Source organism: Chiloscyllium plagiosum, chromosome 5 (assembly GCF_004010195.1).
Source record: "Chiloscyllium plagiosum isolate BGI_BamShark_2017 chromosome 5, ASM401019v2, whole genome shotgun sequence".
Classification (NCBI taxonomy): domain Eukaryota; kingdom Metazoa; phylum Chordata; class Chondrichthyes; order Orectolobiformes; family Hemiscylliidae; genus Chiloscyllium; species Chiloscyllium plagiosum.
Genome location: NC_057714.1, coordinates 104,640,703 through 104,660,269, shown reverse-complemented (window position 1 = coordinate 104,660,269; position 19,567 = coordinate 104,640,703). Strand labels below are relative to the sequence as shown.

Here is a 19,567-nt window from a genome sequence, read left to right as displayed (position 1 = left end):
TGCTGCTTCACAGCACCAGGGTCCCAGGTTCAATTCCAGCCTCAGGCGACTGACTGTGTGGAGTTTGCACATTCTCCTAGTCCAAAGATGTGCAGGTCAGGTGAATTGGCTATGCTAAATTGCCCCATAGTGTTAGGTAAATTAGTCAGAGGGAAATGGGTCTGGATGGGTTACTCTTCAGAGGGTCAGTATGGACTGGTTGGGATGAAGGGCCTGTTTCCACACTGTAGCTTTTGTCCTTAATGTATTCGTAAAAACTCTTTGGATTCTCCTTAATTCTATTTGCCAAAGCTATCTCATGTCCTCTTTTTGCCCTCCTGATTTCCCTCTTAAGTATACTCCTACTTCCTTTATACTCTTGCAAGGATTCACGCGATGTATCCTGTCTCAACCTTACATATACTGCCTTCTTTTTCTTAACCAAACCCTCAATTTCTTTAGTCATCCAGCATTCCCTATACCTACCAGCCTTTCCTTTCACCCTAACAGGAATACACTTTCTCTGGCTTCTCATTATCTCATTTCTCATGGCTTTCCATTTTCCAGCTGTCCCTTTACCTGCAAACATCTGCCCCAATCAGCTTTCGAAAGTTCTTGCAGAGGAACACAAGTGTCATGTTCTAGCAGAATGACCTGTATACTCCAAAGACCAGTGGCAGGTCAGAAGAGTGCAAAAATATAACAACAGCAAAGAATAACTAAATGATGAATAAGGAAGGGGAAATGAGTGTATGAGAGAATGCTAACTTGAAGTATAAAGACAGAGAGTGAGAGTTCCAATAAGTATTCAAAAATGGAAAGCGTAATTAAAACATGCGTTGCTGCTCTAGAGATAGAGTATGAAAATGTAGGAAATGCTGGGTGATTTAAGTAAGCATTTTGCACCAGCCTTCACTGCAGAGAATGCAAATAGCATCACAGAAATAATTGTGAATCGAAATGTGAGCACTGAACATGGAACAGCATAGCACAGTACAGGCCCATTGGCCCTCGATGTTGTGCTGGCCTTTTATCCTACACTAAGATCAGACTAACCTACAAACCTTCATTGTATTATCTTCCCTGTGCCTATCCAAGACGAGCTTAAATGTCCCTAATGTATTTGACTCTACTATCACTGTTGGCAGCGCATTCCATACACCCACTACTCTCTTGTAAAGAACCTGCCTCTGACATCTCCCCGAAACCTTCCTCCAATCACCTTAAAATTGTGACCCCTCGTGACAGACGTTTCCACCCTGGGAAAAAGTCCCTGGCTATCCACTGTATGTACGCCCCTTAACAACTTGTAAACCTCTCTCAAGTCACCTCTTATCCTTCTTCGCTCCAATGAGAAAAGCCATAGCTCTCTCAAACTACCTTCATAAAGCATGCCCTCCAGTCCAGGCAGCATCCTGGTAAATCTCCTCTGCACCCTCTCAAAAGCTTTCACACCTTTCCTATAATGAGGCGAGCAGAACTGAGCATAATACTCCAAGCGTGGTCTAACCAAGACTCTATAGAACTGCAGCATAACCTCACGGCTCTTAAACTCAATCCCCCTGTTAGTGAAAGCTAACACAACATACTCCTTCTTAACAACTCGATCAAAGTTGGGTGGCAACTTTGAAGGATCCATGGTCGTCGGCCGCATGATCCCTCTGTTCCACCACACTGCCAAGAATCCTGCCTTTAATCCTGTATTCTGCATTCAAAGTTGACCTTCAAAAGTGAATAACTTCATACTTTTCCAAGTTGAACTCCATCTGCCACTTACCAGCCCAGTTCTGCATCCTGTCAATGTCTCATTGCAACTACAGCAGCCCTCCATACTATCCACAACTCCACTAACCTTCGTGTCATCTGCAACCTTACTCACTCACTCTTCCACTTCCTCATCCAAGTCATTTATAAAAATCACAAAGAGCAGAGGTCCCAGAACAGATCCCTGCAGAACACCACTGGTCACCAAGCTCCAGACTGAACACTTTCCATCTACTACAACCGTCTGTCTTCTACGGGCCAGCCAATTCTGTATCCAGACAGACAGGTTTCATTGTATCCCATGCCTCCTGACTTTCTGAATGAGCCTACCATAGGGAATCTTATCAAATGCCTTGCTAAAATCCATGTACACCACATCCACTGCTCTACCTTTATCAATGTGTTTTGTCACATCCTCAAAGAATTCATTAAGGTTTGTGAGGCATGACCTGCCCCTCACAAAGCCACACTGACTATCTCTAATCAAATTATGGGTTTCCAAGTAATCATAAATCCTGTCTCTCAGAATCCTCTCCAATGATTTGCCTATCACTTACGTAAGACTGACTGGTTTACAATTCCCAGGGTTATCCCTATTCCCTTTCTTCAACAAAGGAATAACATTTGCCATCCTCCAATCAACTGGCACTGCTCCAATGGACAGTGAGGACGCAAAGATCATCGCCAAAGGCACAGCAATCTCTGCCCTCGCTTTCTGTAGTAACATAAGGTATATCCCATCTGGCCCGGGGGACTTATCTATCCTTATGTTTTTCAAAGTTCTCAGCACATCTTCCTTCTTAACATTAACCTGTTCTGACATATCAGCCTGTTTCACGCTGAAAAGGTCCCTCTCATTAGTGAATACTGAAGCAAAATATTCATTAAGGACCGCTCCTCCCTTCTCTGACTCCAGTCACAAGTTCCCTCCACTATCCTTGATCAGCCCTACCCTCACTCTGACCATTCTCTTGTTCTTCATGTAAATGTAGAACGCCTTGGGGTTTTCCTTAATCCTACCCGCTAAAACTTTTTCACGCCCCCTTCTAGTTCTGCAAAGTCCACTCTTCAGTTCCTTCCTGGCTACCTTATAATCCTCGGGAGCCCTATTTAATCCTTGCCTCCTCAGCCTTCAATAAGCTTCCTTCTTCCTCTTGATTCGATGTTCCACATCCCTTATCACCCAAGATTCTTTCAACCGACCATCCCTTCCTTGACCCAGTGGGAGAAACCTGTCCAGAGCTATCAGCAAGTGCTTCAAAAACAACTTCCACATTTCTGTTATGCATTTCCTAAGAACATCTGTTTCCAATGGAAGGGAGGCAATTTCAAATGCTTGGGAAAGAGTGCCACAAGAATTAATTGAATTAAAATCTGACAATCATTCTGGCTTTGAGGCATTCATTCAAGACTGTTAAAAGAAATGGCTGCTGAGGTAATTGATTGATTTGAATTTTCAAGAACTCCCTGGATTCTGTCAAAAAGAATTAAAACTTTTGTTAAATTCTATTCATGATGGGGTTTAATTTCTGATAAAGCCAAGCAGAGGAGTGACAGAGAGGTTTAGATAACTATTTCCATAGCTAAAGACTCCTCACTAGGGCAGTCTGAATGGAAGTGGCTATGGTTAGGAAGTCAGAGGCAGCTATGTTGAATGGAGTGTCTGCAATCTGATATGAGAATTGGAGGAGATTTGAAGGAGCTGAAAATGTGTTGTTGGAAAAGAGCAGCAGGTCAGGCAGCATCCAGGGAACAGGAGAATCGACGTTTCGGGCATAAGCCCTTCTTCAGGAAAGGGCTTATGCCCGAAACATCGATTCTCCTGTTCCCTGGATGCTGCCTGACCTGCTGCGCTTTTCCAGCAACACATTTTCAGCTCTGATCTCCAGCATCTGCAGACCTCACTTTCTCCTCGGAGATTTGAAGGAGCCGTCTTGCCAGTAGTAAAGAAAACTGAAGGAATCTGAGACAATCAATCACCAACACAGAATCCAGAACAATTTATTAATCTTCCAAAAGCAGAAATTGCTGGAAAAAACTCAGCAGGTCTGGCAGCATCTGTGGAGAGAAAACAATGTCAATGTTCTGGGTCCAGTGACCCTTCTTCAGGACTGTGATTTTTTTTTATTAATCTTCCAAGTTTTGATAAATTCCAGACTTGATATCATTGAAATATATGTTAAACGTACATAAAAGGAATGTGGGGTTAAGACATCTGATTTATTGTATAATTGAGACAATAAAGTCTAAGAGCAGATGTGGGACCCTCAGCTCATTTAGTTTGTTCCACCATTCAATGAGATCATGGCTGATTTGACTAACTTCAACTCCACTTTCCTGCCTTTTCCCTATGACCCTTGAGTCCATTAATGTTTAAAAATCTGTCTATCTCAACCTTGAATATACCTAATGACCCAGTCTCAACAACCCTCTACTAAAGAATTCCATAGATTCGCTCCCCTATGAGAGAAGATATCCCTCCTCATCCCTGTCTTAAATGTGCGACTCACTTATCCTAAGGTTATGTCTTCTGGTCCTGCACTCTCCCACAAGGGGAAACAACATTTCTGCATCTACTCTGTCAAATTCGCTAAGAAGTATTGTGTGTTTCAATGAGGTCACCTCTCATTCTTCTAAACTCCAATGAATAAAGGCCCAATCTACTCGACATCTCCTCATGAGTCTCTCTGTACCAGGTATCAGCCTGGTGAACTTTCTCTGGTCTACTTCCAAGGCCAGGATATCTTCCCTTAGATAAAGGGCCCGGAGCCATTCACAGTATTCCAGTTGTGGGCTGACAAGTGCCTTGGATAGTTTTAGTAAAACTTCCCTATTTCTCTACTCTATTCCTTTTGGAATCAAAGCCATTTGCGTTCCCTATTTCCCATGGAATCTGGTTGTTGCCTTTTTGTGATACTTGAACTAGGACCTCCCAAATCCCTCTATGCTGCTGCTTTCCATTTAAATAATCTTCTATGCTTCCTACCAAAGTGCATAACCTCACATTTTCCCATCTTATATTCCACATGCCAAGTTTTTTGACCACTAACTCAACCTGTGGATCTGGGTGGCATGATCTTTGGAGGGTCATTGTGGACTCGATAGGCTGAATGGCCGGTTTCTGGATCAGTGGTGCTGGAAGAGCACAGCAATTCAGGCAGCATCCGAGGACAGGCAAAATCGACGTTTCGGGCAAAAGCCCTTCATCAGGAATAAAGGCAGAGAGCCTGAAGCATGGAGAGATAAGCTAGAGGAGGGTGGGGGTGGGAATAGAGTAGCATAGAGTACAATAGGTCAGTGGGGGAGGAGATGAAGGTGATAGGTCAGGGAGGAGAGGGTGGAGTGGATAGGTGGAAAAGGAGCTGGGCAGGTCGGACAAGTCCGGACAAGTCAAGGGGATCGTGTTGCTGGAGGTTAGAAACTAGGATGAGGTGGGGGAAGGGGAAATGAGGAAGCTGTTGAAATCCAGATTGATGCCCTGGGGTTGAAGTGTTCCGAGGCGGAAGATGAGGCGTTCTTCTTCCATGCGTCTGGTGGTGAGGGAGCGGCGGTGGAGGAGGCCCAGCACCTCCATATCCTCGGCAGAGTGGGAGGGGGAGTGGCCGGTTTACACAGTGTAGGAGCTCTATGATTCTAAATATACATTTCCCTGAGAAAATGTAGATCTTAAGGCAGACTCTTTGTGTCATCCTCACCACATGTCTTCCTATCTATTTTTGTGTCATCCACAAACTTGGCAAAAGTCCATTCACGTTCTCATTCCATGTCATTAATATATATTGCAAACAATTGAGGCCTTAACACTTTTCACTGTGCACACTGTGTAATGAAATTGACCCCTTATCCCAACATTGTGTCTTCCAGACAGATTAGTTAGCTAACCTTTTATCTGTGCTATTATATTACCTCCAACACCAAAAGGTGTTACCTTATTAAGCAGCCTAATGTGTGATACCTTATCAAATGCCTCCTGAATGTTCCAATATATCACATCCACAACTTCTCCAATACTGATCCTGCTTGTTAACCTTTTCAAAGAATTCTAGTAAATTTGTCTGGCATGACTTTCCCTTCATAAACCGATGCTTAATCAGCCTGATCGTAGTGCTCATTTCTAATGCTTTTCTATTGCATCTTTTATAATATGCTCAAACATTTTCATACTAGCTGTCATGAAGCTGACTGGCCCATAGTAACCATTTTTTTGTCTCCTCTTTTCAAATAGTGGTAATTGTGTTAATTGTATTTGTCATATATAATCATTTACAAAAGAGTGTAATTGTTATAATTCAGATTCTTTGATTTTTGGGGTGAAAATTGGTTTATTTAATCTCATGGCTTCATTCTTGTGGTGAATATATGAGTTCATAGATTATTGAAAAACAATTTAATATGTTACTGTTCCGAACCCTCTGTGCTGCCTACTCACTCACTCGGGTGACCTCCCCACCTGCACCAACTGTAACAGCTGTGCCACCAACTTTCATCTCCCTTAATATCCGGTTCACATTTGGTTCCTCACTCCTTATGAGGAGAGAACCCTGACCCTGACTACCCAATGTGGCTGACTGACCATGTCCAAGCCCTTGAACTGGTATTGGAGGCCATCTTTGACTTACTGTGCCAGGTTTACAAGTTTATGTTACTGTGCCAGAACTAAAACCACGTGATTCTGCCACATTTCTCAATGTAGCCCACATCGTTCAGGTCCTTAAAAAATGAGAGGCACGACAGCTCAGTGGTTCCCACTACTGTCTCACAGCATTATGGACCTGGGTTAGATTCCATTCTCAGGCAACTTTCTGTGGAATTTGCACATTCTCCCCATATCTGCGTGGGTTTCCTCCGGCTGCTCTGGTTTCTTCCCACAATCCAACGATGTACAGGTTAGGTGGATGGGCCATGCTAAATTACCCATAGTGCCCAGGGATGTGCAGGCTAGGTAGATTAGCCACGGGAAATGCAGGGATACGTGGTAAAGGGTAGGGGGAATAGGATGGTCTTCGGATGGTCAGTGTGGACTCGATAAGTTGAATGCCCTGTTTCCACACTGTAGGGATACAATGAAAATTCTGCTCACTATTCTCTAATTATAGATTTTGGTAACTTCCGCGCATTTTGACACTCAACCAACATGATTGTTATAACCTCACTTTCCTCTCATAAATTTGTATAAAACATTCAATCAGCCTTGACTGGAGTTTTGCATTCAGTTCTGGGCATTGTATTTTCGCATGCTTGTGGAGATCATTAGAGAAGGTGCAATAAAGATTCCCAAGGAGATGGGTCCAGAAATTTGGGACTGCAATAAGGTTGACAGATTCGAGATGTTAAGACCATAAGACCATAAGACATAGGAGTGGAAGTAAGGCCATTCGGCCCATCGAGTCCACTCTGCCTTTCAATCATGGCTGATGGGCATTTCAAGGAGAAAGTGAGGACTGTTCTCCTGTTCCTTGGATGCTGCCTGACCTGCTGCGCTTTTCCAGCAGTCATTCCTGAAGAAGGGCTTATGCCCGAAAAGTCGATTCTCTTGTTCCTTGGATGCTGCCTGACCTGCTGCGCTTTTCCAGCAACACATGATGGGCATTTCAACTCCACTTACCCGCATTCTCCCCGTAGCCCTTAATTCCTTGTGACATCAAGAATTTATCAATCTCTGCCTTGAAGACATTTAGCGTCCCGGCCTCCACTGCTCTGGCGGCAATGAATTCCACAGGCCCACCACTCTCTGGCTGAAGAAATGTCTCCGCATTTCTGTTCTGAATTTACCCCCTCTAATTCTAAGGCTGTGTCTACGGGTCCTAGTATCCTCGCCTAACGGAAACAATTTCCTAGTGTCCACCCTTTCCAAGCCACGTATTATCTTGAGGAGCCAGGCAAGTTTTGCTCCTACTCACGGACTCAACCTGCATGTTTACCTTTAGAGAATCCTCAACTGGCAGATCCCTTTGTACTTTGACTTTACGAATTTTCTCACCGTTTAGAAAGTAGTCCATGCTTGTATTCTTTTTTCCAAAGTGCAAGACCTCGCATTTGCTCACATTAAATTCCATTAGCCATTTCTTGGACCACTTTCCCAAACTGTCTAGATCCTTCTGCAGCCTCCCCACTTCCTCAGTACTACCTGGCTGTCCACCTAACTTTGTATCATCGGCAAACTTCGCTAGAATGCTCCCGGTCCCTTCATCCAGATCATTAATATTGTTGAAATCGTTTTCCTTCACAAAGAAGAGGTTGAGAGGAGATTCAGTGGAAGTTTTCAAAATCACTATTTAAAAATTGTTCTCCTGATGAAAAAAATTGAGAACCAGAGGGTACAGACTTAATGCAGTTGACAAATATGTGAAGAAAAACTGCAAATGGTTACAGTCTATAATGCAGTGCCTGAGAGTGTGATGGAGGCAGGTTCAATCTCGGCATTCAAAAGGCAATTATTAGGAAAGGAAGAATGTGCAGGGGTTATGAAAAGATGTGATTTGATGAGATTTACAAGGCATGATTAGTAAATTTGCGGATGATGCTAAAATAGGAGGTATCATGGCCAGTGATGAAGGTTATCAGAAATTGCAGCAGGACCTTGATCAGCTGGGGAAGTGGGCCAAGAAATAGCAAATGGAGTTAGATGATTAGATTCCCTACAGTATGGAAATAGGTCCGTTGGCCCAACAAGTCCACACCGACCCTCTGAAAAGGAACCCACCAAGACCCATTCCCCTGTCCTATATTTACCCCTGACTCATGCACCAAACACTACAGGCAATTTAGCATGGCCAATTCACCTGGCCTGCACATCTTTGGATTGTGGGAGGAAACACACACAGGTACAGGGAGAATGTGCAAACTCCATGTAGACAGTTGCCTGAGGCTGGAATTGAACCTGGATCCCTAGTGCTGTGAGGCAGCAGTGCTAACCTCTGAGCGTGAGGTCTTGCATTTTGAAAAGTCAAATCAAGGTAAGAGTTTTGTGGTGAATGGTAGGGCCTTAAGGAGTATGGTGGAATAGGGGACTTGGAGTTCAGGTATACAGTTCTCTGAAAGTGCAGTTACAACTAGACAGGGCAGTGAAGAAGGCTTTTAGCAAACTGGCCTTCATCAGTCAGGGCATTGAATATAGATGTTGGGAAGTTATGTTGCAGTGTACAGGATGCTGATGAGGCCGCACTTGGAGTATTGCGTCACCTTGCTATAGAAAGAATGTTATTAAACTGGAAAGAATGTCGAAGAAATTTACAAAGATTTTGCCAGGACTCAATGGTCTGAGTTATAGAGAGAGGTTGAACAAGCTAGGACTTTTCTCTTTAAAGTATTGGAGACAAAGGTGGGATCTTATAGAGGTGTATAAGATCAGGAGAGGCATGGATAGGGTGAGTGCACTGAGACTTTTTTTTCTCAGAGTTCGGGAATCAAGGACTAGAGGGCATCAGTTTTAAGGTTAGAGGGACAAGAATAAAAGGGAACTTGAGGGGCAACATTTTTACACAGAGGGTGGTATGCAAATAGCCTAAGCTGCCAGTGAAAGTGGTTGAGGTGGGTACATTAACAACATTTAAAATTCATTTGGACAAATACATGGATAGGAAAGGTTTAGAAGGATATGAGCCAAGTGCAGGGAAATGGGGTTAACGTGGATGGATATTTTGGTCAGCATGGACCAGTTTGGATCGAAGGGCCTGTCTCCATACTGTGGGACTCTGTGAAGAGAATGCAAGGGATTGGCACTGGATGGATTGCACCTTTAGAGGGTCAGCACAGACACCATAGATATTGCAATCATTCTAAGATTCTATAATGGAATGTATCAGCCTAAGGACACCATTCCTGATCCCACAGAGCTTTGGAAGGTAATGGCCTATGCAACTGTGATTTCCTTTTGTATTTCTTCCAATACTATGAGGGTGAAAATCAGTCATTGTTGGAAAGTTCTCTAAATCTCTAAATCTCTAAAGCTATTATTTTCTCCATAAAGTTTTTTAAAAGTTATATTCAAACCATTGAGATTATCTCATAGACTTATTTCTTCGCTCTCTTATACCACTGTTATGTTATGCAACTCTAAAACATCTGTTATGACATTTGACAAAATTAAACTGACTCCTTTAGGTTTCTCCATTTGAGCTTTTCTGTATTTCCATTTCAGGAGCCTTTTGAAGGAAGATTACATTGACCCGAACAGAGTTGGTGTTTTTGGGGAGGTAATGTTTTTAATGTCAAAATGTTTTTAACAACATATATTTTCTTCATCTAATTTTGATGTGGATCCAGGAGCTGGAAGAACATGGTGCTTGGTTGTACAGCACTCCAGACAGCTGTCCTCCCCCTTCCCACCTCACCCACTCCCTCTGGCACTTATCAGAGGGCCCTGCCAGTAATGCAGCCAGCCTATAATTACTTGCTGTCGAAGGAAAAACTAGTGTGTGTGTGTGTGTGTGTGTGTGTCTGTTTCTGAGAGTATATGGGTGTGTGTAGGTATGTGTGTAGGTATGTGAGGGTATGTGCCTTTGAGTGTGTGTTTATGTGTGTGAGAGAGAGGGTGTGGGTGTATGGGGGTATGGGTGTGTATATGAGAGGGTGCGTATGTGTGTGAGAGTCTGAAAGTATGCATCTGTCTGTGTGCGAGACATGTGTCAGTGTGTGTATATGAGAGGGTATGTGAGTATGAGAGGATGTGTGTGAGTATGTGTTTCTGTATGTGTGTGTGAGAGGTTGTGAGAGAGAGGGTTTGTCTGTGCATGCGCGTGACTGTGTGTGGGTATGCGTGTGTACATCTTGTGGCAATATAGCCAAGACCATGTAGCACTGTGGAATTCCTACCACTCAGGAGAGACTTGTCTTCTGTCTACTTTGTGACCCCTAAAAGGCACATCAAATGCTGCTGAACAAATCACCTTATAAATAGAAGTGTCCCCTTGTAAATGAAGATTGCTGCTGACGGAATGAATTTTAATGCCCATCTCTGAAATCGTATACACAAAGGGGGGAGGGGGGTCGCTAAATCTCTAAAGGTGGTCAAGGAAGCCTCCTGCATTGCACAATGGGGTCTCCCCACATGCACCCTGTGCTCCTAAGCCACCCATGTCTTCTGACATTAGTGAACCAGATGACAATTAACAGTGGATTCATGGCCATCATTAAATTCTTAATTTCAGATTTTTAATTGAATTCCAATTCTACCATCTGGTCAGGCAGCATCCAAGGAACAGGAGAATTGACATTTCGGGCATAAGCCCTTCTTCAGGCTTATGCCCGAAACGTCGATTCTCCTGCTCCTTGGATGCTGCCTGACCTGCTGCGCTTTTCCAGCAACACATTTTCAGCTCTGATCTCCAGCAGCTGCAGTCCTCACTTTCTCCTCAATTCTATCATCTGTCATGGTGAGATTGGAATACAGTTCCCCAGAACATTACCTGGGTCTCTGGACTAACAGTCCAGCAATTATACCACGAGGCCATCATTGATTTGGCCACCTTGATTTCCATGCTTTCAGGAGAAGTTAATGCCAATTGGGGTAGAATGGGCCTGTTCACTGTTGCAGAGGGGTACAGCAGTGGTAAAAAAAAATGTGTTGTCCTGCAGAAAGAACACTTAACTTCCCCTGTTCCTAAAACAAATCATTTTAGGACCAAGAGTTCAAGCATTCAGGTTGGTTCTTCCAGCTGCAATCCTCTGATGGGCTAGTCATGTTCCCCCGAGGGCTGAGCACAAATGGACTTCCTGGTATTTCAAGTCCTCAGCCCCACAGACTGCACCCCTCTCCCTCCTCACCCTGCTGCCAGCAATTAGTTTGGAATAAGGACTCTGTAGCCCAAAAGGCCCCACAGTAACTCCAAAACATTATGCCAGAGTTACAGCTTGTACCAGTAGACTTGTGAACATTCAGCGTCAATTTATTCTTCTGCACTAACGAAGGCCATTTTACACTATTGTGTGAAAATACAGTGATCACTGGCAGTGATGGCACAGTGTGCACGATAACCATTTTTACTCCCCCCACCTCCAAAACATGACGGTAATCATTTGAACCATCTACAAAGTGGCATCATTCTCACCAATCTGCTTGGTCTGAGCTTAATCAGTTTATTAAAATTGACAGTTGTCATGTCACCAATGGTCCAACCTTTTGAAATGTTCAAATAAATTGGTAATCCCTTTCTAAATTTGATTTCTTGTATCCCGATCCAGGTGAGTACTTGGATCATGTCGCTTTTATGCAGTGCATCTATTGGATGCATTGCAGCAACTCACCAAGTTTCTGTTGACAACATTTTTCAAACCTGCTAGTTACACCATTTAAAAAGTCAAGAGCACCAGATACATGAAAACACTGCCATCTGCAAATTTCCCTTCTGGTTAAATGTTTTGGAACTAACTTGCCATTCTTTCATTATTATCACATCAAAATCCTGGAACTCAGTATCCAATACCTCAACAGTTCCAGCAGTTGTAAAAGGCACCTTATGACTACCTTTCAAAGGCAATCAAGGACTGGCAATAAATCCTGGCCTTGCTCAAATTTGAAGAATACATTGAGAAAAATGTCCTATTTAAGAATTGTTCAACATGAGGATCTTGTGCAGGTTCCAGAGACACATTAATAAAGTTCCATGGTGATTCTGTTGGCCAGTGTAAGTTGCTGCAATTATCTTTTACTTACATTCATTCATGATATGTAAGCGTCACTAACTGGCCAATATTTATTGCTCATCCTTGAGAAGCTAATGATAAGCTGCCTACTTGAACTGCTGCAGACCATGTGCTGCAGATACACCCACCGGGAAGAAATTCCAGCATTTTGGCTCAACGACAGTGAAGAAACAGTGATATATTTCTCAGTCAGAATGGTGAGTAGCTTGCAGGTGGTGGTTGTCCAATGTATACAATGCCCTTGTCTTTCTAGGTGGAAGTGGTAATGTGTCTGGAAAGTGCTGCCTAAGGACCTTTGGTGATTTTCTGCAGTACTGCAGGGCAGCATGGTGGCTCAGTGGTTAGCACTGCTGCCTCACACTGCCACGGACCCGAGTTCAATTCCAGCTTCGGGCAACTGTGTGGAGTTTGCACATTTTCCCCGTGTCTGCGTGGTTTCCTCCTCCGGGTGCTCCAGTTTCCTCCCACGTTCCAAGGATGTACAGGTTGGGTGAATTGGCCATGGTAAAGTGCCCATAGTGTCCAGGGTTGTGTAGGTTAGTTGGATTAGCCTTGGGGAATAGAGGGAGAGGGTAGAGGGGATGAGTCTGAGTCTGGGTGGGATACTCTTCAGACAGTCGGTGTGGACTTGTTGGGCCAAATGATTTGTTTCCAAACTGGACGGATTCTAAGATCTTCTAGATAGTACACATTGCTGTTACTGAGTGTTGGTGGTGGAGAGAGAGGATGTTTGTGAATGTGGTGCCAATCAAGCGGGCTGCTTTGTCCTGGGTAGTGTCAAGCATCTTCAGTGTTGTAGCTTCACCCATCCAGGCAAGTGGGGAGTATTCCATCCCAATCCTGACTTATGCCTTGTAGATGATGAACAGACTTTGGAGAATGAAGAGGGGAATAACTCACCACAGTATTCCTACCCTCTGACTTGCACTTACAACTACTCTGTAAATGTGGCAAGTCCAGTTGAGTTTGAAAGGTAACCTCAACGGTGTTGATAGTAGGGGACTCATAATGCTGTGATGGTAGCACCATTTAATATCAAAGGGTGGTGGTTAGATTGCCTCTTATTGGAGATGTTCATTGTCTGGAATTTGTGTGAGGTGAATGTTATCTCCCACTTGTCAGCTCAAGTCTGGATATTGTCCAGATCTTGTTGCATTAGACCATGCACTGCTTCAGTATCTGAAGAGTTGAGAATGATGCTGCATATTGTGTAATCATTGGTGAATATCCCCACTTCTGATCATATGATGGAGAGAAGGTTGTTGCTGAAGATGGTTGGGCCTAGGACATGATCCTGAGGAAGTCCCACAGAGATGCCTGACTCTATAATTAAGGTGATTGACCTCTAAAAAACACAACGATCCTACCAGCAGAGAGGTTGCCCTGATTCCAATAGATTCCATTTTTCTCGGGCTCCTTGATGCCACACTCAGTTGATATAAATGACAACAGGAAAGATTTACAAATCAAGAAGAATAGATTGCAGGTTAATATAATGACATAAAAATGTCATTTTAATTCCAGTGTGTTCATGAGCAACTTGAACTGAACTTGACGAGAATTATATATTTGCCTTAACGTGGAATATTGACTCCTTGTGTTTACTTTCTGTAGGCTTATGGTGGTTATCTGAGTTTGATGCTGCTTACCACGGAGAAAGAATTTGATACAAAAAATGCCCTATTCAAGTGTGGAATAGCACTTTCTCCAATCACAGACTTTAAACTCTACGGTAGGTATCAACTTGCAAAATTGACCTGCAGCCCATCTGAAACTGTAAACTGCCAACTCAACACTGCCAATGTTCTCTTAGTTAACTTCTATTACCCTCAAAAAGTTGCTTACCTTCTTCCACCATGCACCCATTATCCCCCGATTTACATTGATTCCCCTCCTCAAACTCAAAACTCTCAATATTTTAATCCCTTTTTGAGTCCCACCCTTTAAGACCTGTATCACCTTCCAGCCGAAGAGCCCCACATAATCCCTGTCCCTTTGACATCTTCCCCTCCCTTCACCTCACCATTGACAACAAGGGCTTTTGCCCGAAACGTCGATTTTCCTGCTCCTCGGATGCTGCCTGAACTGCTGTGCTTTTCCAGCACCACTCTAATCCAGAATCTGGTTTCCAGCATCTGCCGTCATTGTTTTTACCAACAGTGATTTCAACCTTCCAGGGCTATAATTGAAATTCCTTCCTTAAACCCCTGCACACCCCTCTCCTGCAGCAAGGCCTTGCTTTCATCAAGCTTCTAATTATCCCTCCAAACCTACTTTCTTTTACACCTATGCAATCTGGTGTGGTTTGTTTATTTTGATTTTTACAAGGAATGGCTCATTGGCTGGGCTACTGTAAAATAAATGTTTATTTTCATTTGTACTCTGCTCTGTGGTCTGGTGCAAGGTAATTAAGTGGTGGTGGATGACTGCAGTCAGCTAGAACAAAGTCATCAAGACTGTTTTATTTGTTATACTTCGTTTTATTTTAATAAAGTGTTTATTTGTCTCCTGGATTTACCATATTTTGATAAATATTGGACCAGTAAAACATATTCTAGTCTTTAGGAGATGTTAAACCCACTTACATGGTTGGATTTCCATGTTGGTTTATGAAAAAAGATGGGAGAAAATTAAACAATTCCCCCACTCCAAAGGTAAAATATGGGACAGATGATTTTTATGGAGCTCTACCAGATGGGCGATGCAGTAGAATTAAATAGTGGCAGTAGGACAGAAGCACAATTTAAACTAGTAAAAGGTAAATTTAGAATTGATATCAGGTTTTTTTTTAATAAACAGTAATCAACATATAGAATAAACCTCCAGAGAGCTTAATGAAGACTATAAAAGTGGAATCATTTAGGAAGTAATTGGAAGCTGAAATGAGCAGTGTTTAATAGATTTTTGAATGCATGCATTTGTATCAACCAAATGGCCTTTCTTATGTATGGTTGCGTATCATCTTGTGAGTGAGTCTCAGCTCTGTATGACTTCCCTCCTTCCTTCCAGTTTTCTGATGTTAAACCTGTATTTCTTGCTTTTAACCCTGTCATCATGACAGGAACATCGGAACAGAAGGAGGCCATTCAGCTCCTTGAGTCTGTTCTGCCATTCAGTGAGATTAAGGCTGATCTGTGACCTAGCCCCATATACCTAAGTTTGGCACATATTGCTTTAATATCTTTGCTTAACAAAATAATTCTCTCAGATCTAAAGCTAATGACTGATCTAACATCCACTGCCATTTGTAGAAGAACATTACAAACATCTACAACCCTTTGCATGTAGAAGTTCTTCCCAACAACACTCCTGAATGGTCTGTCCCTAATTCTCAGATTATTCCCCCTAGTTCTAGAATCCCCAACCTGTGAAAATGGTTCATCTTTATCTACCATGTCTTTTCCTGCTAATATCTTGAAGACTTCAATCAGATCACCCTTAACCTTCTAAACTCTGGAGGAAATAGGCCTAATTTGTATAATCTCTCCTGTTATGGATCAGGCCCAACCCCTCAAAAGATTTTTAAGCAGGTAGCCCAGGCGGGAGCTTTGCTATTTGTTTTTGGTAAGTGTATAGTGGATATTCCTGGAGTGAATCAGCTGGTCTGACTGCCAAGTTTTAAACAAACAGAATTTATTTATAAAATTATGGAATGAAACACAAAGAACAGAAAATGGAATACCGGATAACTTATCCTATCCAAACCTGACAGCTTATCCCAACTTCATGATGCTGTTCTGAAGATAGTTGCAACACTCCCCATAAACAGACCCTTTGCATAAAGATTAAAAATGACACAAAACGCTTATAGGTTTCAAGTCAGAGAAGAGAGTTCATGAGCCTTTTTCACACATCCCTTGCTGCAACTGAATCTAATCTAGACGAAGGCTAGCTACGCAGCTAGCTGGACACTCCCCTTTGATTATACCAGTTTTTTTTAAGACACGAAAGCCTTAAGCCAGAAGCATTATCTGTTAGGGATAAACAAAAAGGCCCCAATGAACCATGCAAACTTTCGACATGTTGGAACCTTGGGTTGTTTCAAACCTTGCTGAAGAAACAACAATTTAACCTTGTCAAAGGAACAGGTTCATCACACTCCTCATAACTGAATCCCTGAAGTCCAGGTATCAATCTTATTAACCTACATTGCATTCCCTCCAAGACCAGTATTTCTTTTCCAAGGTGTGGTGCCCAGCTCTGCACTGAGCCTTCTATGTGGGGTCTGACAGGGTTTTTGTAGAGCTGCAGCATTAGTTCTGCATCTTTCTACTCCAGTCCTCTAGATATGATAGACTACTTAATTAGATAAATGATGTTAATGAGCCAGTGTTGGACTGGGGTGGACACAGTTAAAAATCACACGACATCAGGTTATAGTCCAACAGGTTTAATTGGAAGTTTTTGCTTCCAGAGTGTTACTTCTTCATCAGGTAAATGTGAAGCAGAATCTATTACAAAAGATTATCATGTCATGCAACTGAAATGATGTATTGAACAAACCTAGATCGTTGTTAGGTCTTTTGCCATTTAGAATGGGTTGCAGGTTTCGGTTCTTTAATATGTAAATCCCAGAACTTCTTTTAAGTCCCATTCTCGAGATAACTTAAGGTTTTGTAACAAAAGTGACATCTCAGCTCAGACAATACATTAAAGGTGTGAGGTTAGAGTCTGTCTGTATCCTTGAGTCAGACTGGTTCTATTTGCAATGTAGGGATTTATAAAATGTTACATGGATTGACTGCCTACAGATTGTGATCTTTTTGAGCAAAATGGAATGTATCTACAAATATAATTCTGCAAACGCAAATTCATCTCATAGACTTACGCGTGTGTGTGTGCACACGCTCATATGCATGACAGAGAGAGAGTGTGTGTGCGTGTGAGTATGAGTGCACATGAGAGTGTTTGCATGTGTGACCCCACTACACTGTACACTCACGCACATACACACACTCTCACACAGACACACACACTCTTACATACTCACACACCCATGCAGACCCTCATACACATCCTATCTCTCATACACACACACATACACTCACCCATACTCACGCCCACCCCACACATCCTCTCACAGGCTCATACTCCATCACACTCACACACACACTTTACCAAGCACATACACACGCACACTCTCCCTCTCTCTCATGCACACAGACACATATAAGTCTATGGGGTGAATTTGCATTTGCAGAATTATATTTGCAGCCACATTCTATTTTGCTCAAAAAGCACACAATCTGCAGGCAGTCAATCCATGTAATATTTTATAAATTCCTAATTTGGAAATAGAACCAATCTGACTCAAGATTGGCAGACAGATATACTCTAACCTCACACCTTTAATGCATTATCTAAGCTGAGATGTCTCCTTTTTTTTATAAAACCCTAAATTATCTTGAGAATGTGACTTTAAAGAACTTCTAGGATTTACTTATTAAAGAACCGAAAGCTGCAACCCATTCTAAAAGGTGAAAGACTTAACAACAGTTCAGGTTTGTTCAATATATCATTTCAGTTGCATAACACTGTAATCTTTTGCTATAAATTCTGTGTCTTATGGTCCTGCACCACAGCCACCTGATGAAGGAGCAGTGCACAGAAAGCTCGTGCTTCCAAATAAACCTGTTGAACTAAAACCTGGTGTTGTGTGATTTTTAACTTTACCGAGATAAAGGCCGGCCTATTACACTCTCAACCTGCAAAACCTGTACTAAAAAAAGAATGACTTTATTTGCCAAAGCAACAAGCCTAATGTATTAGTAAAAGGTTTTCTATTATTATTATCCTGGGTCTGAATCTTCCAGGCAGTCATTTACTTTTATGGAGTGATGTTCACTTACTCAACGCTACACTCAATCCTAATGTTATAAGTAGCCAGAACCCTGGATGAGTGTTCCCTTCCTATCTCAGGGCACTGAGAATCTATTGGTACAACCAGTAACCGAGCTGAAGTCAGCTCAGTACCAGATAGATCAGCATCAGTGAAAAAAACCAGCTGACCCATTGGGAAGCTTGTATTCCCATCTTTAACTCCATCCCAACTTTGATCATATGCAATCAGATAACTGGCTTCTCATAATATTAGCGTTTAAATCATATTTTTATGACTTGCTGCTATTTTGATGGAAGCTGTATCTACTGAAAATATGAATGTATGCATGTATGTGATTTGCCAGTGTATCCAGCCAGTCGCACACTATCATGTTGATTTATAATATTGATACGTCCTCCTTTGCAGCCAAATGTTTACAGACAAACAAAGGAGGTTATTGTAAAATAAAGAACTGTGGGTGCTGGCAATCTGAAACAAGCAGAAATCACTGGAGAAACTCAGGAGGTCTGGCAGCATCAGAAGCGAGAGAAACAGTTAATCTTTCAGGTCCAGTGTCCCTGCTTCAGAACTGATGGTAGTGAGGAAAAGTTGGTATATTGTATATGGCTGAAGACAGGAGGGCAGGGGTAAAGAAATAAGCGATAAATGGAGACGGTGACTAAAAGACATGGACAGTTCAGGTCCTGAATTGATTACAGTGCTCCAACAAGACTCATCACAAGCTGAAAGAACAGCATCCCATTTTCCACGTTGGGCACTTGCAGCCTTCAGGACTCAATATTGAGTTCAATAATTTTAGGGTATGGACATCTTCTTCCATGACATCTACAGATTCCCACACCCCAGGACCTATCATAACATAGGCTGCTTTTAGCACATCCAACCCATTTTCATGTACTACTGGTTCCCATTATCAGTTTTTATTTCTCCCTGGCTCACCATTACCAATCCCTTTGTCTAACTGTCTTTCTCTTCCTCTAGGCACTGATCCACCTATCACTTACTCTTTTACCTTCCTGACCTCCACCCCCTGTCTTTAGCACATATACCAATCATTTCCTAGCTACCATCAGTTCTGAAGAAGGATCATAGAGTCTTAGAGATGTACAGCACTGAAACAGAACCTTTGGTCCAACTCGTCCATACTGACCAGATATCCTAAATTAATCTAGCTCCATTTGCCAGCACTTGGCCATATCCCTCTGAACCCTTCCTATTCATGTACCAGATGCCTTGTAATTGTACCAGCCTCCATCACTTCCTCTGGCATCTCATTCCATACACGCACCACCCTCTCCATGAAAAAGCTGCCCCTGAGGTCCCTTTTAAATCTTTCCC

The 19,567-nt window shown here is 42.5% G+C and overlaps 1 protein-coding gene across 6 annotated transcripts in view; it reads left to right on the top strand.

Annotated features, from left to right (window-relative positions):
* Window positions 1-19,567, top strand: part of dpp6a (dipeptidyl-peptidase 6a) — a 1,472,261-nt gene that overhangs the window by 1,436,804 nt on the left and 15,890 nt on the right. For all 6 annotated transcript variants that reach the window (XM_043690726.1, XM_043690728.1, XM_043690729.1 and 3 more), the window contains exons 21-22: window positions 9,884-9,938; window positions 14,002-14,119. In XM_043690726.1, coding sequence (XP_043546661.1) covers window positions 9,884-9,938; window positions 14,002-14,119 — 173 coding nt within the window. The remainder of the gene's footprint in view (window positions 1-9,883; window positions 9,939-14,001; window positions 14,120-19,567) is intronic.